Source organism: Vidua chalybeata, chromosome 1 (assembly GCF_026979565.1).
Source record: "Vidua chalybeata isolate OUT-0048 chromosome 1, bVidCha1 merged haplotype, whole genome shotgun sequence".
Lineage (NCBI taxonomy): Eukaryota > Metazoa > Chordata > Aves > Passeriformes > Viduidae > Vidua > Vidua chalybeata.
This window is the reverse complement of record NC_071530.1, coordinates 24997880-25021730: the sequence shown is the minus strand read 5'-3', so window position 1 is coordinate 25021730 and position 23851 is coordinate 24997880. Positions and strand designations below refer to the sequence as shown.

The 23851-nt window shown below is 35.9% G+C and overlaps 1 protein-coding gene across 2 annotated transcripts in view; it reads left to right on the top strand.

Annotated features, from left to right (window-relative positions):
- SLC25A13 (solute carrier family 25 member 13) overlaps nt 1–23851 on the top strand; it is a 99525-nt gene that overhangs the window by 63545 nt on the left and 12129 nt on the right. For both annotated transcript variants that reach the window (XM_053956333.1, XM_053956343.1), the window contains exons 12-14: nt 6109–6161; nt 7109–7189; nt 19225–19365. In XM_053956333.1, the coding sequence (XP_053812308.1) occupies nt 6109–6161; nt 7109–7189; nt 19225–19365 (275 nt within the window). The remainder of the gene's footprint in view (nt 1–6108; nt 6162–7108; nt 7190–19224; nt 19366–23851) is intronic.

Below are 23851 nucleotides of genomic sequence, written 5' to 3'. Positions count from 1 at the left end.
ATGAAGTTACCCATTCCAACCTGCCTTTGTAGTCAATGGAGAAAGCTCCAAAATCCATTGACACTGTTCAGGATGTAAATCATACTGACTTTGGATATCTTAGATATCTAAGTGCCTGAAGTTAAATGGTGGCTTTTTTTTTTTTGTTCTATCATTGTCCCAGTTGTGGCATCAGTGGTGTCAATTCAGGTAACTCAGGAGGAGTCATAAAGAATCAAGAACCTCTGCATGAGATTCCAGTTCTTCTCTGTCACAGAGTTAAAGTAAATTATATTTCTGATGTCATAATTATTGAGATCTTTTATGCCCCTCTGCCATATTCATAGGGGAGAATTTAAAACTTGCATTACTGAATTAATTTTTAGCTAGCTTGCTTAGAAACTTATTTTCACTTGTAAAATAAGAATATTGTAATGAAAGAAATTGATTGTTAAAAGCAGTTGAGTAAGGAATGAAGAACAGAGGATTTTGGTGACACATTGTTATGAACTGGCAAAGCTGGGTGTACCTTAAAAAAAAGTAACAGTTCATAAAACAATGTGGGAAACAGCATAAAAACTAGGTGGTGTAATAGGTGTGCACACCTAACATATGACCTGAGTCGCTAAGTAGCTCCTCTGCAAAATACAGACTCTGTAATTATTTCAGCACAATTGGACATGGAAAGGCTCTCTTACTACTGACTTAGTTTGCGGCCACTTTTGGAGTAGACTTAATAATTTAATAAAGAGTATTGACACGGTCTCTATTTTGTAAGGATTTATAGCAATCAAAATCTTTCAAAAGTCCCAGTTATTACCTAAAGAACCAAATATATTCCTTGTAAATTTTTTCTACTTCTTCCAGCATCCTGAAAGAATAAATATGCAGAATTCTACTATTGCCTCCTTCTGTCTTACTGAAATTCTGAAGGACAGTGATTTTTTTTCACCTCGGGAAAAACAAAACAGATAAATACTCATAAATGTCATAAATGCATGTTCTTAACTCTGCTTGTCCTAAGTTTGGAATAATTTTTTTCATTGCCAGGTTTAAGGAACCTTAGGAAACTTCATCAGTATAGCTTGTCCTTCCAGTCCCCATTGTCTTTACTACTTTCCAGTTGTCCAAGGAATATTGAATAGTGAAATCTCAGACAGTTTGGTGGGGCTGAACTTCTAAGACCAGGCTAATAATCTAATTTCTGGATTATATAGTCGAATACCATCATTTTAGAGGCAAATTTAGACCTGCGCTTCTACAAATTCTCTCCTTAAAGAGCACCCTGACTTAGCTCTTAGAGGCAAATAGAGAAAACTGCTTAAAAATCTGGAGCTCCTTCTGTGCAGTTTTGTACATTCAGACTTTTGCTCACTTTCTAAGGAGATGTTGAAGAAAGTTAAGGAGCTGAGTGCAGAAGGAAGTTTCTGCTTAAGCTTGAGAGGAAGGAAGATTTGAAAGAAGCATTTTATAGATTAGTGTAATTACCCAATGTAATGCAGTACACATTTAGCAAAAGTCATCTTATTCTAAACTTGAATCCTACACTAGGTAGGACACACTACAGAGTACATTACTTTTTGCTACTCATCGGTCACTGCAATTCTTTCTTCAACTGATTTGTTCAGGGTTAAGTCAATGTGGGTGGTTTTGTCCCCACTGAGGGAGGAAGTAATCATTGGGAGACTTCTCCTTAGCTGAATAGATGCAAAAGCTTTTTAAAAATTGTACTAGGAACATTTAGAGCAGTGGTCTTTTATCTTGATGCACTTGAAGAAAGCAAGCAGAAATTATAAGCCCCACTCTGAACTCAGCCTCAGATATTTTTAATAAAAGGCTCATATTTCCATCCAACAAAGTGAACTGATTTCTTTTTGTATCACTGTTTTTTTCCAAACTTGGAAACCATGTTTTAAACCACCATCTCAGATAAGGATAAATTACACCATCTTGTGGATATATAGAGAGCACTAAATTTGGTTTGATGTCAGTTTGGTTCTAAGTATAATCAGTGTTTCCACTGAGAAGACACTTGGATTAAAAAAATAAAAACAAACCAACAAAACCAAACATGATCTAAACCTCTGTGGGGTCTTTATAATATGCATTATATGAATGCTGTGTTGTTAGCATTTTTTAAAAGACTTTACATCTGAGGTAATTTTTTCATCTGTCTCTCAGCATGGCTGAAAAGAATGCTCATCTCATATACCTGTAATTTACTGTTCTGTCTACGTTTATACCTGAAATGCATATTTAGAAACACAGGTATTTTTATACATGCAAATTAAAGAAAATTTTGAAAGCTGTGATTTGTCACAGGTCACCTACATGTCATAATAGAATTTTAATCAGAAGTCCACCTGATGAGTCACAGAATGCTTCACAGACTAAGCAGTGCATCCAGTAGAGATCATTTCACATATACTTCATCGAAGTTTCATGGGAAATTTAAGTACCGGAGATAAAATGTAGTTTAGGAAAATGTTTGGTAGCCATACTGTTAATGCCACTTTGCCTGGAGGATGGAAAAGACAGGGAATGCTGTTGAAGACACTGTCATCTGTGATAATTAACTGTTCAGGAGTTTGTTAGTTTTATTTCTGTTGATGGTGCTTCTAGCCCTGCAGTGACTCCAAATGCCATCTAATTTAGATTTTAATGATTTGTTCATTATTACTGATGGACTCCCATGCTAATGGTGCAGAAAGACTGTGGCAGAAGCTTTCCTTCCAAATTATGCAATGGAATACCATATATATAGACTGGATACGCCTACTTGTACACCAAGTTCTGTCAAAGCACATTTTCAGGAAATACCCCATTTCCAGTCTGAGGGAGCTATATTTGAATGGCAACTGGTGATTAATTGTCTAGTTTATTGAATCCTGTAATGGAAAAATGTGGCAGTATTCCATTATTACCTTCCTATGAGATACCCTAATGGCTTCAAATATTTTATCTAGACCGAGCAACAAAACCTTCAGTCACTGTTTTTTCCTGATGTGAAAGGAAAATCACATCTGTTACACAGTGTGAAACTGAAGCGTCCCTGTTAGACATCGAAAAAAATACTTTGGCCAAGTAAGATTTTTGTTTCTCAGTGCTGTTGGTACTGCTGGGCTGGATGAGCTGTTGTGTGTGTATTCACAATGTACTTATACTGCTTTCAGAAAATAACTTGTAGGGTGTCACAAAATGAATGCAGCTTTTGGTGCTCTCTCTTGCACACACCTTCCCCTTCCCTCTGAGTCCCACTATGACAGTGTGTCAGATACGAAGTGGTACATTGTAATTGCTGCTAAAAAGCCTTGGCTATAAAAAGGCACTGAATAATGTGTTTACCATGTACTATACTAGCAGGCTGCCTATGTGCAAGATATTATGCTCTGATGTTATAAAAGGCATGCATTTTTAAGGCACTGCCAGACATTTCTAAGCCTGTTCTCCATCTGTGTATATGTCACATTGCTGATCTGCTAATGCATTGTAACACTAAGAAATTCCCACTGCGTCAAGATAACCCCAACAGAAATATGACATTTTCTTATGGGGCCTTTGATGTGCTTTCTTTCTTTCAAAACTTAGCATCTTTATCATGTTTAGAAATTTTTCAACAGTGTTTCAGGACTCCCATCAAAACAAAAAAGAAAAAAAATTTAATTTTGATGGTCATAGCATATAGAATGCACAGGTAGCACTTTGAGATAGGTATGAGATCAAATGAAGGGTCCCTCTGCCCTCCTAAGGTGCTGGAGACAGACAGTAGGCCTAACTGGTACCTGGTAAGGCTGTAAAACCTGGTCTTAAAATTCATGCTGCCTTTTATAGAATACTGTCTGCTATCTTGCAGTAGATATATACAGCATTATCTGTAATTAAACTTACAAAGCACTTTTATACTATAAAATCATGTGTGAAGTAGAGGCAGGAAAAGAGAAAAATGTTCTAGGCTTTGGTTGCTCAGTCGGGTTTTTCTGGTGTTGGGGTTTTTTTAAACTGCTGTCTATGCTATTTAACCTTTCTCTTCTCTACCTCGAAGTTTTATGGAAAGCTTTGAGTCGTAACAGTCCCATTTGGACTTGATTACAAAAGGAATGAACCAGATGGAAAAAAAAAAAAAAAAAAACTTGTTCCAAGATAAACATCTTTTTCTTATGACTTTACAAGTGTTTTTACAAATACAAAGTTTTGGGAGCTGAAAAATGGCTAAAAGGCCATCTTCAGATCAGTTCAGTGAAAATGGATTTGATTTGTCCTGCTAATGTTGTTTCTAAGATTGGAGGTTTATGCAGATCATCAACTGGACTACTTTTATACTTTTCATATATTGATACTTTAGAATGTCTTTTTCTGTGATTTATTTGATAAAGCATGACTTGAAAGTCATGGTATGTACAGCTTGGGTGTAATAATATATGTGTATGTGATTTTAAAATTAATGACCTATGTGTTTGGAATAGTATCTGCTATATCAGATCAGACTTGCTTAATTTTTCTGGATTCAGCTTAAGATTAGGTAGTGTGCTTTTAAAGTATATGGAACATTTTTTTTAATCTCTGAAGATATAAAGTCATTTGCCATAATGTTTATATAAGGCCACACATGTCCTATAGCAAGTTGTAAATATTACAGCAATTTTTACAAAGATAATTTTGTAATGAAAAAATTCTATTCATTTTATATTACTGTGTTTCCCTTATAGTGCTACAGATAATGTAACACTTAATTATGTAATTCTGAATGGCTTAATGGTTTTTCATTAGGAATGGTTTCACGTCACCCATACAAGTAACACTTTTTAAGAAACTCAAATTCTAAAATTTTACATAGTCTGCAGAATCTCTTTTGGTTTTGAGCAACTGTATGAGCTTAGTGCTACTGTATTTTTTAATTTGAATATTCAGTCATATGGTCATAATGCAGCATTGTTATCCTGGGTAAATGTTACTTATATATGTACATCAGCTGTATCAAGACATCAGTACATTAATATGCTTGGGTCTCCTGCTACCACAAACCAAATGGTTCTTTTCTTCAATGTCAATTCCTTATTAAGAGCATCAGTAGGAACCAGTAAAGCTGATGGATGGTGGCAGGATCGAAGAATATACTAAACCAGAGCATGTGCATTTTTCTCTGTGTTATTCTGATAGTTAGTTCTTTAAGAAAATGCTTTTCAGCAGGTTAACTTTTAGAGGTGGAAACTTAATTGGTTTTGGGTTTTTTTTCAACGAAATAAAACCATGGAGAGGTGAAAATGTCAGGCTTTGTAGAAAGTACCCAAATGTGCTGGCTGAGCTGCTAAAACAAAGCGCTCTGCACCAGGAGCTCTAGCTGAGGTGATTTTCTCACATTTTTGAATGGTGTCTTAATTTCATTATGCTGATGAATGCTTGCAACACCATTCTAGCTTCAGGCTTTGTTGGTAAGCTTTGCCTATTTTTAGGCTGTGTCAATCAAATGTTTACAAAATATCGACCATTCACTTCAAACAAGTGAAGCTGACAGTCAGAAATTCACACTTCCAGTTCTGTAGCACATCACTTCTAACAAAATAAAATAGAAAATTCCATACCTGAGTAGAAAGCAACATAACTTCCTTTGTTTTAATAGCTGATGATTTAGCTGGGCAAAGAGCTCAAGAATGCAGTCATACATGTTTGAATGTTTTGCATTATTTTGATTCCTATCCCCTTCGGTCCTGCCATCTAATGCCATTGTTTTTGCTAGGAAAAGGTTTTGATTTTTGAAGTGGATTCTTTGTGTATCTCACAAAATTAATTAGAAGGTCTTGATTTTTGTGTGAAGATGCAGAAAATGAAAGTCAGCTTGGGACAGTACTGAAACATATTTGGCAAATCTATGTTAGTGTTTAAACATAAAATGAGCTAGTATGAATTAAAAAGAAAAAGAAAGAAATACATATAGACAGTGGTAGCACTTGAAGTGGTAGCACAAAGTTTGTTCTTAAAATTGAATGTTTAAGTACTCTCATTATATATAATAACACAAAATTGCTGTAAAAATCGCCTGTTTCTAGGTGCTGGTCTCTACATACATTTGTTGATGTGTTTATTTAATACCAGGTTACTCAATGCCTTGAATTCTCTATTTCCATGTTACAGGTCTGTTACCACAGCTGTTAGGAGTAGCACCAGAGAAGGCCATAAAACTTACTGTAAGTTTGCAAATGGATTTTTTTTTCACATTTCTCCACATTGTAAAATGCAGCAAATTAAAATTAGCAGTGTTAATATCTGACTTGTGAACAGTACAAGTGGCATACAAGTCTCATCCAGAGGTGTAGATGTAAATTTTAGGAATCTTACTGAAAACTTATTTTTGGACTCACTCAAAAATATAACAAGCTCATTCAACTTGTTCAGCTCATCTGCTTGTTTGTAAGTAGCATAGGCCTTTGGTTTCACTTCTTAGCAAATCAGAATAGTTACTTATTGGAGGGCTTTTGTTTTTGTATCTCCACGTGGTTGCTGTATGTATGATTCTAGTGCAATAGGAGATAGATAATATGAGCATGTAGTGAATTGTTGGTAAGAAAGGAACTTGTTTGCGTGTTTTTTCTAAATGTTTTACTTCTGTAATTTTGTTATTTCTTAAGTGTTTGTAAGGCACTTAAGAATTTCTTATAATCCAATCATAATATGTTGTTTATTCACTGATAAGGCAGTATTCATCAAAGATAGTAGTATGCATTTAAAAAAAAGGCACATAATGCTACTTATTGAATTGCCATTGTGTTAAAGCTTAGTATTGAACATTCTGATATTGATTTGACATTTTAATTTGTTAATTTTAATTTTTATTAATTTGACACTTCTAAAATATTAATGTATTTTATAATTTTCTGATTTTAAAATTTACATTATTAGTGATGATTTATTTTTTGAATAATAAGTATTTGAATTATGCTGCAAATTCTTGTTAGAAGGAAGAACGTAGCTTTAGAATATTTAATATAAAATCTAAGACTTTGATTTCTTGATACCTTGTAGTTTGGTAGCTTACTGGATGTGTTTGCATTTTCATTTGCACAGAATTTGCAGCTGATGAGTGTTTTCTCTGACCTTTTAATTTATCAGCTTTCATAAATGTTTGTCTTTTAAGGTTAATGATTTTGTGAGAGATAAGTTCAGGACTAAAGATGGATCTGTCCCGCTGGCTGCAGAAATTCTTGCTGGTGGCTGTGTAAGTATCTTTAATTTCCTTCATATGACATTCATGAAAGTGCAGTTTGTAAGATTAATTGTGTGCACTAAGGCTTCTGTTTAACCACAGATCCGGCTCAAGAGCAGACTCTCCTAAGAGCATCTCAGCTCTTTCCTAGATAGGCCAGCCGTTCTTGATGAAAGGGTAAATGTTTCTGTGCATCATGCCTTTTAACTGCTCTCTGTAATTCTCACAGCTTAGAGTTTGTCTCCTTAATCAAGAATATGTCTTTATTCATGTTGGCTGTAGCTTATGGCCTTAAAGAGGATTCATGCTAACCTTTCCAGAAGTTAATAATTAGTTACTACTTTGTGGCACCCACTATACCACGTCACTTCTTTCCTGTGTTACTGCACCCACTAATTTTCACTTTTTGCAGTGATACTGGCTTTTTGAAATGGCAAAGACTGCTCATGCTTCTTTGAGTACATAGCAGACGTAGGCTGTGTAATGTTAACTCAGTGCATAATGCATTCCTGAATGTAGGATGTATTTAAAACCCACTAAGATTTTAAGAGTGTTTTCCTTGCACAAAGTAGTATCTTAATGAACAACTGGCGCATTACTGGGTAAATGATAATACTTCACTACTTGATCTAGTTCTGTCTGTCCATATTACAGCTTATTTTATCTGGTGTATTGATTTGTTGAAGCAAATGTAAGTACTTTAGGTAAAACTAATAGTTGTTCAAAGACCAGTGCATTTTACAGATAAAGAGCGCTGTTTATTTAAAACAGCTTTGATCACTGGGGCAGAGCAATGTTGGTGTATTTTTAATCTATCTTTGTTTCTGCTGTCATAAGACAGATGAGGTCACATTTTCAAGCAGCTTCTACCTGTGTTGAAAACTACAGTGAGCAGCAACTTAAAAAAAAATGCTTGCGTCTTAACCTCAGTAGGTGCAGAGATTTGTGCTGTATGTGCTTGCAGAAAGTGAACTAAGATTATCTGAGCCTCAGGGTGCAGTGGCTCAGTTGCATTGCAGGCTGAGAAGCCCTGGCTTTCTGTAATTCTCAGGAGATGGGGCAGGATTTGGCTGCTGTCTCACTGCTCCTTCTGTTTGATCACTGACCTGTTGTAGACTGCCAGGTAGGATCCCCTTGTTCTGTAACTTTAGGAGCATTCAGGGAAGAAAAAAAGAAGGGAGGGAGAGAAGAATGTGGGTCTCTAAAGCCCTAAATAAAAAGCATGCTGTAAATGAAGGAAAAATGCAATAAAGTGCTTGCAGAGTAAAAAGTATGTGCCCCTTACACTAATAAAAAGTCTCATGAACATAGCAGCCATAGAGAATTCTGCAAAATTTTAATTTAAGATGCCATTTGATCTAGAGTTTTTATTTTACAGACTGCTGTGAATTTTTTAATGCAGTACAAAAAACATGCTTTACAGAGACCTGTCATTCATGAGAATGCTGCAGCAAGCTTTTTGCCAGCAGTTCATTGTAAACTAAGGATCTGTTTTAAGATATAGGTGGTTAGAGATGTATTTTAAATGTGCTGTAAATGTTGGCTTGTCCTAAATTTATATTAACAGTTAGATGCTGCATGAAGTTGTAGCAGTAGACGTGCAGTGGCAGAATGCCCTGAGTTTTCTTTTAACTGTAGTGCTCCACTTAAGGGCATAATTTGGTGCCAGGTAGATAGGTTGCAACTTGTCTCTTCTGCAGGTGGTCTTTGGGTTCTTTTGTAATTTTAAACCCAATTCAGACTAGCAACAGAGACTCTCATTATCAGCGGTTCCTAGGTTTTTTGGGGTGAATTTTTCTGTCATGGTGTAAATATATGTGTTAAATATGAGATGCCAAATACGTGCTTTTTCCTCTAGCTTTCAGCATTGTATTGGTCTAACTCTAACTGTCCCTGTATAAGCCATTGTGAAACCTGTGTTTTCATTGTGGAAGCAGCACGGACAGTGTTGAATGCTTGAAAATTGTCAGTCTTGGATTTTTACCTCATTTCACAATGTAGTAATTGCTTATGTGGGAGGCAAGAAGACAGGAGGGCATGATGTGTTAAAGTCTAAAAAGGGGAAGACAACTAAGATGAATTTTCTAAGACTCCTGCCCTATCACCTTTCCATGTTCCACATCTAATTCTCAGCTGGGATTGTGTTACAAACACAGATTTAAATTTTTCTTTTTCAGTGCTTCTGTTTCCTTGGAGTGTATTCATTGCTTATGCAAGAGCTGAGTGCTGGGATGCATGCTAGTTTGTAATGTTTTAAATAGCAGCTCTGTGAATATGGTGTAGTAATAATACCTAGGAAAGGGAGGACAAGCAGATACTTGGATAGGTTGGGTTGTTCAGTAACACAAAGGGCTTTGAAGGGGTCAGTATCACCTGAGCAGCTCCACTCTGCTGTTTGCCCAACCATTGCCAGGCGTTGACTTTTAAGTCTCCAAGGAGTTCACTTTGCATCATAATTACTGTGAATTAGTACACATGGCTGACTTTTGCACTTGTAACTAAAGCTGATTGTTTCATTGAACAAGTCTTTTTCTGTTTTGTAAACTGTTTTCTCTCCTAAAAAAAAAAAGAAAAAAGAAAAGAAGAAAATAGATCTTTTATTTCATGACCTTGTGACACTTAATTCAGTTAACAGCCTGTTTCATAGCTTTTTATTACGTGAAGATGAAAGCGATAGGTTGGTTGAGATTTTTTTTTTCGAGACCCCCAAGAATACAATTAAAAGTATAACCTTTATACTTAAGGAAGGCTGTTATGTAAATTCCTAACACAAGATTTCCATCTCCTTTGTTTGTAAGAAATTTTCCTAATGACTATAGCATTTGTTACCCATAAAAATGCATGTAGCTTTCAGATTTGCACAATGCCTGACACCCACCATGAACTCTGATCTCTGCTGCGCATTTTGGACTCTCATCACTCATGCAAATCCTATATAGCCCTTATCATTATGAGGCTAGTAAAAATCATCAGTTTCAAGGCATGGTGTAATGATGCTGTAGAGCTAAGATCTGCTGAGCATCTAAACCACAAAGCTGACTTAACCTTATTGAATTAAAATGGACACATATATGCTGGGTTTGATTTCTGCTAATGTTATAACTTACCTTCGGAATTCTTTAATAAAAGGATGTATAAGCTGTAAGTACAACTTGAAAATATTTTTTTTTGAAGTGGCAATAATACTGAAATTTCTGGAAGCTTTATTTCATAGTCTTTTACTTGATTTTATATTTTAAATAAAAATAATTTTAAGTCATATCAAATTTAGCTGCTTGCTTTTTCTAATCTTAATTTAGTTACAGGCAGCTGTTGAAAGTAACCTGATTTTTTAAATATAGCATTATATATTAGTCTTATTTTTTTTAAGCAGTTCAACATTTAATGAAAAATTTACATTTGTGTAACTGGGAACGAGATGCAAATATGCAAAATAAATAATATAAAACATTAAAGAATACTAAGAAAAACAGAAGGAGGATTATAGCATGACTAAAGAAATCGCTGTATATGTTGCTTTGTCTGCATATGTTAATACAATGATATCGGTAAATTGGAGATGTAATTTTCAGCAAGAAAAGAGAACTATCTTTTGCTTTATTAACCTTTCCTTCTGCTCTCCCTTTTCCTTCTGAGCACACAGTCTTTTCCTTCCCAGCTGCTCAGTGTGTGCTCACTATTAGCCAGCTTAAATCATGTAGCACAGTACAATTACAGATCCCATACAGATCTGCTTTTGTTTAAATTGTCAAGGCAATTTTAAGCATATTTTGAGAGACCTTATAAGAATCATAATAAAGTAAAAATGTATTAGACCTGCTTGGGCAGCCTCAACTCTGCTATGGAACATAAAAATTAGATATGGTTAAGATGGAGTGCAAAATCTTGCCCAGAATTAATTTTTATATAGGAATGTGATGTGAAATTCCACATGAATTATGCCAAATAACAGATCCAGTGCAAATAGTTTTATTAAGCTACTTAAAACATTTATTTTATGTTTCAGAGAGTAATAAAGATAAGTCCACATCTGAGCTACATTTTCTTCATGGCATTGCAGTGGAGACAGGGGTGTATAAACTGCAATTCCCACATTTAGATCTCTTACTTTCAAAAATTCAGACATTTGCAAGTTGTGGACTAAAGGAGACTGAAGGTGCCATTCTTGCTTTCATTATTATGAAACCTAAATATGTTAACATTCAACTATATTTGGCAAGGCAAGCTGAGCTATGGATAAAATTAAACTGCACAGTATATGTGCCAAGGGGAAAAAATACCTGCATATATATCTGGGGAAAAAAAAGAAGCAAACAACTGCTGTCACAGAGAAAAGTTTTGGGCTAGTTTATTGAGATAGATAAATGAAGAATATCATCTTGATGATTGCTCTTTGACAGCAAAAGGCATATGTCTCTTGAATGCTTAGCAGATTTGTTCTCAGAGGTCTGTTCTCCCTGTGGTTGGGGATCCATTACTTTCAAGGACAGTTCTACCTGCTTGTGTATGTCTAACTTTCACATCTGCTTTAAGGAAAACTTACACATTATACATTATTTTTTCCCTTGATTAAATTTAAAGCTATTTTTTTGTGCATAATATTGATGTTGTTCAATAAATTATTTAGATTTAAATTCTGTTTAACACAATTAATATAATGTAACTGAATATACTATAATTAATTAGGTATTTTTAAAATATAGTACTCCTCTCTGAACCACTGTAATTGTAGTTATTTTCAGCATGCTGAAAATCATTTAAATTAATAGTAAATTTTTGGTAAAAAAAACCCAGCTAGATCTGGACTTAAATTTTACTTCACATTTGCAAACTCACTCTATTTCAACTCTGCTCTGTTTTAATTGCCTCTGATAAATTTTTATCTGATTTTAGATGTAAGCCTTATGATGAGGTTTGGGAAGGTAACATACAGTAACATGATAGCCCTCTCCAAGAGGCTGTACCGAAAGGCTGGGAAAGTTACGGGTGTAAAGTTCCTGCTTCTCTTTGGCCTCACCCCACATTTTCTTGCAGGTTTGGATGTTTTTAAAGCAACAGTTTGCTGAAACTTTCATCCAGTCATACCTACTTAAACTGGTCTTTCCCTAAATCAGTAATGAATTTCACAGAACTTGATTTCATTTAGTTTTGAATTTTCCTTTTGCATTAGTTAATCTAATTTAAACTTTTTTCACAAAAGGTATTTTTCCATAACAAATAGTAGATACTTTCCCATTTTGCTTTCTCTCTCTTCTTTCTTTTCATTTCCTTTCCACCTGAAAAAGAGAGAGATAGAAAATTTTTCAAACTTTTTTTCAAACTGTAAAACAAGGAGGGATGCCTAGGTTTAGGTTGATAGCTTTCTGATTCCAGAACCAAACAATTCTGAATGCTTAAAAAGTCAATTTTTTTCTAACAAACTTACTTAATATTAATTCAATGTGAATCTTATTATTTTTTTTCTCCTGTTATATTAGAAATAATGACTGCAAAGTTTTACATGAATGCACACTGCAGTTTAAGACACAGATTTGTTTTGACAATTATTTTTTATTACATGTCCCTTTCTCCTTTTACTTCTTCTTTTACCGGCAGTAAAATATTACAGTGCTTACCAGAGAAGGTTCAAAAAAACCCCAAATCCAAAAAGAAAGGCTCAAACTCAAATCAGGAATTAAAATCTAGCTTTCTGTGAGAAAAAGGAAGATATTTATGATGTCACAGTAATTTATGATGTGACCAAGAAATAATGGGTCGCAGTTTTAATACAGCTACCATGCCTTAGGACTTGAAAGGTCTGTAAATCATTAAATGATTCTACAGCTAGTCAAAATAGACAAGTAGAGCAGACAGAGCCAAACATTAACAGATTTGACAGGTCTGTAAGTTAATTGCTTTTATAATGCCAATCAAGTAGGCTCCACTTGGATTTTTTGGCTAGGCTTCTGAGAAGTGAATTACCTATAACGTGGAAAATATCCACAATTTTAATTTTTTTCCCATTGCAGACTTGGTCAGTGCTTATAAACAAACCGTATTCCTGTTTGTTTCTGTTTAGGCAGGTCATTAATTTTCTATTGTAGGACACTCCTCACAACTTGTATCTGAGTCTTGGAAATCCAATGCAGTAACAGGAACGTACTTCTGTTCAGACGAATTGCAATTCTATTTATGAGCACTTTTATGTGAGGATTTGACAGAGCTTGCTTTACATCTTAGGTACATTTGGACATTAACAAGACTGTGATTGTAGCAGTGTTTGCTGTTTGAGCTGCACAAAGTAAAACCTTAGCCAGACCAAGGGAAGGCTGTTCTCAGAAGACAAGAAAGATAAGCTAGAGAAAAACAGAATTCTGCCTGAGCAGCATGAAAGCTGTTTCTGTGATAGGCTGATCAGGGTAGTGAAAAGCAGATGATTGAGGGCTCAGGAAGTCCTGTGATCTGAAGAAAAGGTATTTACTATATGGATTCCCATTGCTAAAGAACATTATCAGAATGCTGTGTAGATAGGACCACAGATGAGAATACACAAAATAGCATGAGATGGCTTGTCTAGATTTTTGAGGCTTGGCTTTATGGAATGAAAAGGTAGCATAGAACCAAGCTTTTGAGAACCCAGTATGCTTTGCTCTTGACATACAGTACCATGAAATTAAGGTGGTCACCTTTGAGATCTGTTAGAAAAACAGTACTTTTGGACTGTTGTCTGTTACTTAGGAGCTTTTCTGGTAACAGGAGTGTCCATAGTGAAATCCCCTCTTCTTCAGCAGTTTGGCATAATTCATCTAATGCTCTTGGGACCTACTGCCATACAGACACCAAGACTTTTGGAGGTAGTTTGAAGCACTGCAATGGCACGCTGTAAATCTGGCTTCTAAGCCTTGTTCTGTTGTAGAGTTGGTATGTGGTTTTGTGGTAAATCATGGAACAGTTCTGTGCCTTAGTTGCCCTTTAATATACAATGAGGATGGTAATTCTTCCATTCTTGAAATCGTTGGTACATTTTTAATTTAATTTTTTTATGACAACAAGCAATCTTTATTTAGTGTCTGTGCTTTAGGAACCATGACTTTAATTAGAATTAATGGATGGTAGGAAATGCACAGGAAAACAAGCTGCATCTGGAAGCTGACAAGGAGTAAGGGCTTGGGATAGAGTATGATATGCAGTAGGACTGAATATGATAAACATTTGACTAAAAATATTGGAATTTGCATCTGCTTGTCTTTTGTAGATTAAACAAGTAACTAAGACATTGTAGACAATTTCTTTTGCAGAGGTGGATTTTTGGTAATTGTATAATATATTGCTTATGTATTTTTATGATTGCCATTAATTGCTATGATTGCTATCCCTGGGTGATATTGTTGAAAAACATTAACACTCTAATAGCAGTTGTAATCCTGTCTTCATCCATGAAATCATAAAAGGGAGTATGTGATAAGTTGGATGGGATGCAGAAGAAAGATCTGGGCTGACCCTGAAAGCTGTTACTGAGAGCAGGAAAGGGGCTAAAATTTGAAATAAGTAATAAGATTAATTAGAGGAGCAAGAACATTTGATGGTCAGTAGCACTGAAAGGAAAAGAATCTAGTACTTCTGGAATAGAAAACACAGAATTTCCTTCTTTAATTGCAGGCTGTATTCTCTTCAGAGTATGCACCAGAGCTTTCAAATGGAGATGTGAAAGCCCGAGGAGAGTTGTGTCTGGTGTGCTCATTTCTTAGTTAATCTCATAAGGGCACAAAAAGCAGTTATATTAAAAAGAACAGGAATTTCTTCTCTCAGTGTAATGAGGGGGGTGAAAAACTGTTTATTTTCCAGCAAGTTTATTGCAGAGTGATTTGAACACGAAGAAATAGAAAAAAATTTGACTTCTTAAACTGAAATATTGTTAAGTGGTTGTTACTAAACCAATTTTTTTTAATTACAGAGTGGGCTTTATTTCTCCATGGACAAAAAACCCAACCAATCCTCAACTATTTCTACTTCTTCCTTCTATTCAGTAAAGTAGGAAAGTAGCAGGAGACATGATAGACAGTACTGTATTAGTGTGCAAGACTATACTGCCATCGAGAGGTGTTGGGTGATATCATACCAATTGCAGAGCTGAAGAACCACAAAAATGGGAGAAAACCCAGCTTATTTTTAAAAATTCGCATGTGTTTGGGCGCATAGCTAGCTGACTTTGTTAAAGCACATTTAAAGGCATGCACATTTCTAGTTATGCATGTATGAATTGTTCTTGGATGACAGTGATATTTCCCTTTTATTTTCTTGCTCTAAATCAAACAAGACTATAAGTGCTTGTGATTAGGTCAAATGTTAAATTCTTTCAGAATAATATGGGCCCTTTGTGGGCCCTTTGAGATAATTATCTGTGCAGTACCTCTGGTTATCTATGCCTATAAATAACTCAAAATTGTAGTTTTTACTTTAATCACATAATAACAACTGAAAAGTAATAGATTTACTTATACAATCAGATCATTTGTTTATAAAATGATTGGCAGATTTGATAAGGAATTCAGAGTTGAGGGTATTCAAGTTTGTAACTTCAGTACAGAAAAATTTGTCTTACTGGGAACCATCTGTATTAAACAGTTGATGTATTTGATTTTTCTGACACTTAGTGGAGAAATCATTAAGCTTGAGCAACCTAAGCTTCGATGATGTTTATTTGGGACAAAAAAAAATAGTTTTCAAACTCTTCCCTTTGGGAGCTTATTTAAAAATTTTATAATTAAATACATTTTTGACTGCAAAAGCTAGCAAACCAGAAGGCAGTATTCTTCAACTTTTGGCCAAACAAAATGAATGAACAGGGTGATACAATGTGCTGAGGATGTTTTGTCTGGTTGTTTTTTTTTCCATACCAGTTCATACCACTACCTTGAAAAGCCTGGAAAAAAACAGATTGATAAGATTTCTTTCATTGCATTCACTATGCAAAAATTGAGAAAGAAGACAAAAGCTGTGCTATTGTGACTCAAGCTACTGATTTGGAGATGAGGATATCTGGAGACTGTTACAAGTTGTGAATGTTTGGGCAGGGGGGAAATGCACACACTGGTCATACAATTAAACTGTCTGCCTCAAAACCCCTTCTTGTAAAACTAGATTCATTGTACTTTCCTCACAGAAGCACTGGGAGGAAATAAATTAATATTTATGAGACGCTTGCATTACTATGATGATGAATAACACAATAGGAGTTACCAGTACTAGATAAGCAAGAAATCATTTCATTAGAGAGTACAGTAGCCATCTCCGGTTTGCTTCCCCCCCATTTGGAGAGCAAGGAGCTGTAGTTACCCGCACAGATGCTCAAATAACAGAATGATCAAAGCTCCCCACTGAGCAACTGTACTTGTTACCACTGTAACTGCCTCTGCACAGGCTGATAAACCAGCCTTCCTCTGCATCACGAGGCAGGCAGGTGGTAGCAACCCTCCTACTGAGACCTCTGTCAGGTATTGTCTGGCTCATCGCTTTCAGTTATTCACAGTTTGATTTTTGGAGTATATCTTAGATCAAATTCAGAGCATGGCAGAGGTTGTTCAGGGAGTTCTGGGGTAGTATCCGGACAGTCTGGAAACACTTCACTGGAAATGACCAGTGTCTCTCTTCAAACTTGCTGTGTGGGCAGCAGAATTGATAGTCCTTTTAGTACTGTCTGGTGCATGCAGATTTCAGTTTCTTAAAACTTTGAGTGTAGCGAGCTTGATTGTATGAAGTGGGTAAATAATAGCGTCTATATTTTTAAATAACAAGCTGAAGCAGAGGAAGTCCTATGTGATTTAGCCAGAGCAGCAAATGTCTAATGCTGGAAGTGCCTACACAGCCAGGTTGGACATGCAAACATAGACATTTATATGTGCTAGCACCTGAAGTACTTCCCATCTCTTTTTCCTGAAATTATATTGTGTTTAAATAATTTGCCTTTATTCTCCTTTAAAATCAGCAATATCTTTCTACTTTGTTTCTTTATAATGGCATTCACTTATAAACATTTTTATAGATTTTTAAATTGTTCCATGTTTTGGTGCACTAATAGTAATAATAATACTAATTTTTTACTAATACTTAATTTTGTTGTAATCTTTCAAAATTTAATACGTTTTTCCTGTAGTGAAAATTAAAGGAACATTTCTCATGGAGTCATGGCACAATGAACTGCAGGAATATCATACTGAGGGAATGTAGTTTAATTCTGCTAATAGATCAATTGATACAAGTTTTTAAGGAATGTGTTTTAGAGAATGGTTGTTGTATAACAAACTTGCAAATGAACATATAATTTTTAAGAAGAAAATATATATGTTGGCATGGGGGGATGCCTAATAATTGTAATATCTACACCTAAATTTTTATTATATAGGAATATGCAATTCTTCAAAGAACCTTTCCAGGATTCTTTTTTATTTATTTTGAGACTTTACAAGATGAGTAGACAAGTAAAAGAAAGAATTTTTTTGTTTTGAATGCTTACTTGTTTAACATGTTGCAGTTTAGGTGCAAAACTTATATCAGCATATGTGCCAAATAATTTATCAGTCTAATTTTTGATGGCAACAAGAATAGCAGTTTTATATATACCAGGATTCTGGTTTGGTAAAAGCAGTTAAATTAAATTATGCCAATTTGAAAGTCAAAACCAGTTGAGTTACACAAGAGTATGCTTTTCCTGGTCAAAATAGGAAACACTTGGGATATTTTGGGGGTTATGTAAAGACTTTAATTTGTAACCACATTGTATATGCTCACTCCAAGTGGTAGACAAGAATAGTTGTTTGTGTGATTTGCCATTTCTTCAGCACATTATTTGAACCATATTACTGTGTGTATTTTTTTATTTTGAATGATAGTTAATCTGAGCTACAATTAATTCTTTTAACACTGGGATAATTTTAAAAACACATGCACATGGTGTTTGCATACTAGACATCACTACATGCAAGTGCTTCTAAATGGTTATTTTATTTTAGTCATTACCTACTAGAACAAAATAGTTGTTTTGTTGTAGGGTGGGCGAGGGTTGCCCTTTGCATAATTCGTGTGATTTCAGAACCTAGAGAAGAGCACAGCTGTCATGCCACAGAATTACTTAACAGAAGTTAGAATGACAGTCGTTTGAATCTGAGCCAGAAGGAGTTTGAATGAATATTTTTTTAGTACACTTAGGTAACCTTCATATTACCTTTTTTTTGGTTGCAGATTTTTAGCTCAGGATCTGTCAGTATAGCAGAAAGGTTATGCCCTAAGTTACATACGATGAATGAGATGAACTTTATGAGAACCAGAGGGAGTCCAAAATCCTTGCCACCGTTGTGTTTTAAAGAATCAATTGAGTGGTGTCTTCCCAACAAATGGAGACTGACACATTGAAAATATTTAGTGGTTCTTGATTAATAGAATCCTTCAGTCTGTAGACCTTCTTTTCTTTAATACCTGGTACCTAAATAATGATGTAGAGCTTAGACTCTTGAATCAGCATTTAATGGCACTGAAACTGGTAGTTCAGAGGGTTTTTTTAAAAAGCACAATATACTTGCAATTCCATGCATTGGAATCCATGTGTTCTTTGTTCTATGAACTCATGTCAAAATCAGAAAAAGTTTCTGTCAGATTTCTACTCTTCAACAGTATGGTTTCACTTTCTATATACTGCACATTACTGCTGCATTACTAGTTACTAATTTTTCATTTTACCTCATTGCTTGTGTTATAGTGTTCTTGGTTTGTCAATGTTGCATAACTTGGTTTTGGTGAACGCGTTCTTGCAAAAAAAATTGAGCTAGTGTCTGTCTGATGTACTGCAGTGTCCTGCAGTGGCTGACCTGCTTCCTCTCTGTTTTTCCCTGACGACTCATCTGTTGGGGGGAGTAGGTTTCTTACCTTGTGAGATGCACTAATCCTAAAACTCTCTACTGCTAATTGCTTAACCAAGTGCAGGAAGATTGAAAATGTCTTATCTTGAATGTAACAGGATGCACACTGCAAATAATGTAGCAGGTTAATATATTGATTTCTGCTTTTAATTTCAGGCTGGAGGTTCTCAAGTAATCTTTACCAATCCACTGGAAATTGTCAAGATTCGATTGCAGGTGGCTGGAGAAATTACTACTGGTCCACGAGTTAGTGCCCTCAGTGTGTTAAGGGACTTAGGTTTCTTTGGTCTCTACAAGGTATGTTTTTAAAAAATATTTTTAAAACCCTATTATAAATTTTCAAATCAACATATAATTTCATTGTTCTCACAAACTTTCATAGGTAGACACAATTTTACTTTTTAAAAGAAAAATTATTATGTGATATTATATCTTAATTTTTCATTTTTTATTAAGGGAAGAAACTGTCTCACCTTTTTGAGCATATGGTTTTTGTAAATCTTACTGAGAATTCTTTTCTCACTTCAGCAGGTTTAAGGTTCATTGAATATTAGTTTGGAATTCCTGATATTCTGCCTGCTGTAAAAATAAGCTTTTTTTCATCTGCATTATGCTCATCTGCATAGAGCTTACAGTTTTGGAACTTGCTTTTGCTCTTCTGTGGTTGATTCAACCAGCAGCTTTCTCAGATGTCATCATTAATTTGGTGATGGGAATTAATTGCAGCACAATAATAGTGAAGAAATACAGACAGTGGGAGCCCAGCATAAAAATAAACTCCTAAAGCAAGCTTCCTCTTGCTTCTTTAGAAGAATATTTTCCCCAGTAATACCACGGAAAGCTGCCTTTGTGAGCATATGCTACAGACTCTACAGTTCTGCTTGCTATGTTACTGTTTTCACATAGATACATAAATACGTAGAAGTCAAGTTAGGTTTAATGTTGGCAGCAGGAATGAAAGCATCTTCTGAATGTTGAATCTAGTAGGATATATGCTATAAATAATTTAAAGGATTAACATGCTTTTAGGATGTCTTCTACTTTTAGATGAAGGAGATTAGATATGGGGGAATATGAAAGGTCTTGAAGTACTTTGAGATAGCCACTACACTCAAGTATTGAAACAAAAGTTGTAATGGATACCAGATACTGCAGAGCACCGTGTGGTATTGCTTCAGACTCTGCAGCCTACAACTTGGGAGAAAGCTTGCATACTTCCAATTTGTCCAGGATTTCCAGTGAAGCAGGCAGTATTCCACTGTTTCTTATTTACAGCAGTCCAGCCATAAATTGAAGATGCTTCAAAAGACACCAAATGAGCCCCGTCCCTCTCTCCCCAGTATTTAAATTCCATCTGCTTTTTAAAGCATCCAGTCTTTTTAAATTGTTCTGTTAACATTACAAAGAGGGAGCCTGCCCATGAGAACCTGTCTGTATGTTTTGGCCTGGAGAGAAGTTGCAGGTCTGAATAGGATTTAATGGGGAGTTGTTTTTCCCTTTAAATTGACTTGCTAATTTTTTAGGTGTTTTACTGAAGCTGAGGCTATTGTGTAAACTCCTAGTAAATGGCATTACTGTATTGATCAGATTAACATTTACAACTGAAAACAGGGATTTTGTAAAGAGTCTGCTTCCCTGAGGCTGTGCAGGAATGGAGGTCAGCTACTGACTTTTACTTGGACTAGCAAAAAGAAAATACAAAATGAAACCAGTGATGAACTAGATTACTAAAGTAGCATTTTTTTGATTTTTTTTCCTCCCTGAAAACCTGCTTCTGGTGGTCGAGCAGAATTTGCTACATTTTTCCATTTTTAATGGCAGTAATGTCTTGGGTTGTATCATGAATTATTTCTATCCACTAGAGTAAATACTGGTGGATATTAGTCAGGACTACACATGAACAGGAGCTAGTTACAGCACTAACTGTTGCATTGAAACAATTATTTAATCACAAGACACAGTTTCAGTGCTTCATTTGTTGAGTCCATTTACCTCCACAAAAAAAAAAAAAAAAAAAAAAGCCACAGAAGGGTTTGGATTTGTTTTACTCAGATGTTGTCTCTGTTCCTGTCTCTCTCAACCCCTCCACCCTACTTCCTGTGTTCATGTCCTTTTGTATGTCGTTAAGATTCATTGCCTACAAAAACTTGAGTGATTTGATGAAACTAGAGAATTTAGCCTGGCAGTGACGGGCACCCACTGAGCACAGACCGTGTCACAAGGCTTGTGTCCAAGGGCACCCTTAGTCACAGCTAGGTCTGTAATTGGACAGCTTTGTGCTGTTTTCTACCAAACATTTGGGACTACAGGCAAAAGAAAATGGGAATCCTATCTGCCCCCTTTCCCGTGTGCCAGTCAGAGCATTTGTGCACCCACATAATGATCTGGAACAAGAAAGTCATAAAACCTCCTCCACCTTAGGGCTTAGTTTGTTTTGAACCCAGACCAGCTCACTCTAGCTTCTCAGGATGGTTGTACCCAGTGGAAAGGAGGAATGACTGTGGCATGGGGAGCCAGTGTGTCTCAGAATAGTTTTAAACTGCCTTGAGGTGCTTGTGGAGCTGCAGTGTTGGAGGCAAAAGCAGCCCTCTCCTGAATGCTTCTGCTGGAGTTGGCAGTGTTTGTGGGGCCAGGCAGATATTAACAACTCATTGCATCAGTCATCAGCCCCAGTAAATGTTTCCCAGAGACATCAATGGTTTTAAATGAATTTCAGATGAGATTGGATGTGATAGGTGCTGCCTTCTTTGGTGGTGCTTCTAAATTAATTAAGTATAATGATGAAGTGGACATCAAATAATAATGAATCTTCTGCTAATGAGAACCAAAATAGCTTGGTATGTTTGGAATGTTCATGCTCTTAACAAGTCAAATTAGCTTTAAACTATGAAACAGGAATGAGGATTTTATGACTATCTCAGTACTTCTCATGTTGTTCACTCTAACAACTCTTCCATTTGCATCTGAAGTCTTTGCTTTAGCTTTGTCTTTCTCTTAAGGCACAAGACTTGTACCTCAAGCCCTTAATGTACTTACTTTAATAAACCTAGTTATGACTCCATAGATACTGCCATGGAGGAACAAGAATAGATAGTTATTCTAGAAAATAGTTTTATTTGGGAACCTTGAAGTTCCTTTGTAGGCTTAATGAGCCTTCATGTAAGTATTCCAGCTGTTTAAATACTTGTCTATCTTAGCCATGACTTAAACTTTAACTGATTGACTTTCTTCTGCAAGTGTTGAAAGCAGAATTTTAGACTTTTAATTTCAGGAATTTTAATTTTACATAAATGAGTGTCTTTTTTGGTTTTATTTACCACATGACAAGGATTGTGAAATCCTTGTCAATCCTTGAAAGTGAAAATTCTCCTTTCCTAGTTCAGAGAAAAGTCATCCCTGAAAGCTGTTCTTACCAATACAGATCCATGTGGCATGTTCTGCTTAGTTTCCATGAGTCGTTTATGCTGAAATTCAGGTGAAAACCTGCAGGATTCCCATACAGTAGTCAGCAAGGAAGAATGTATTAATTATAAGTGCAGCCTGAAGATGTGAAGAGTTAGTCTTAGCTTCATGAGGCAAATTCCTGCATGTTTTAACAAGATGTACTGCTTGTTATTTGAATTCTTATATTCTATATTATTTTCTACCTATGAAGCACTTCCTGTGGATTTTAAAATAAAATGCACACACTCCCCGATATAGTTAATTTCAGTGCTCCTGTCTTGCATTAACAGAGAAAACCGAGGCACAGACAGATAAATCTTATGTCTCATGTCAACAAATTAACAAAGGAAATGCAAACCCTTTTTGCATCCAGCTGAGTGAATCTTGTATTGATTATGATCATAATTATCCCTGCACTCTAGTCCAAATGCATATCCTTTGAGGATCACTGAGAAGAAGCTGGATTGCATAGTTTTAGTGCCCCTCTGTATAAGTGAGAGTAATATTCTTTTGGGTCATTCATTGGTATGTTAATGTGCCACTTTATTGTGCTACCGACAGAAACAGTTCACGGTAGTACTGTGCTGAGATCTCTGCTCTATGCCTTCTCTACTTGCAGACTTGATGTTAAAATAATTTTTGTTGAGAACCAATCCTGGAGGTCACCCGGGCAACCTGACCAGGTATTTGACCACCTTTAGGGTTTAAAAGCAAACATAGAAAAGAAAAAATCCCACACCTCTTTTCTTATGACTAATTGAATTGGCCATGTTCAAGCTTCTGATCGTTCCACTGTGCACCTCCAAGAGTAGTTTTCTTTCCCTGCACTCTCCTTTAAGTGAGCAATAAGGTCTCCCCCTAGCCTGCTCTTCTCAGATTTGAGCACCTCTTGAGTTCCTCTTTTATGTGCCATGGACTACACTTGGCTTGATGGCCCCACACTGGACTCACTCCAGCGTGAAAACATCTTTCTTGTATGGGAGAGAATTGGACACAGGGCTCCATATGTGGTCTCAGCAGTGCTGAATGGAGGCCAATAATCACTTCCCTTGCAATCTTGCTACTGTAGCCCAGGGTGTGGCTGGCTGACTTCACTGCAAAGAGACATTGCTGACCCGTACTCAACTTGGGCACAGTATCCTCCACACTTTTCCTCCAAAGATGCTTTCAGCCTGTATCTCCATCCTATGAAGTTATCTCTGAACAGCAGCCTCTCACTACAGCACACTATTTCCCCAGTTCAGCATCATCTGCTGAGAGTGCAGCTCATGTTGCACTGGTTTAGCTGTGGGATGTGATGACAGACCATTTCAAAAGCCAGGCTTTTAGTCAAGGTGTA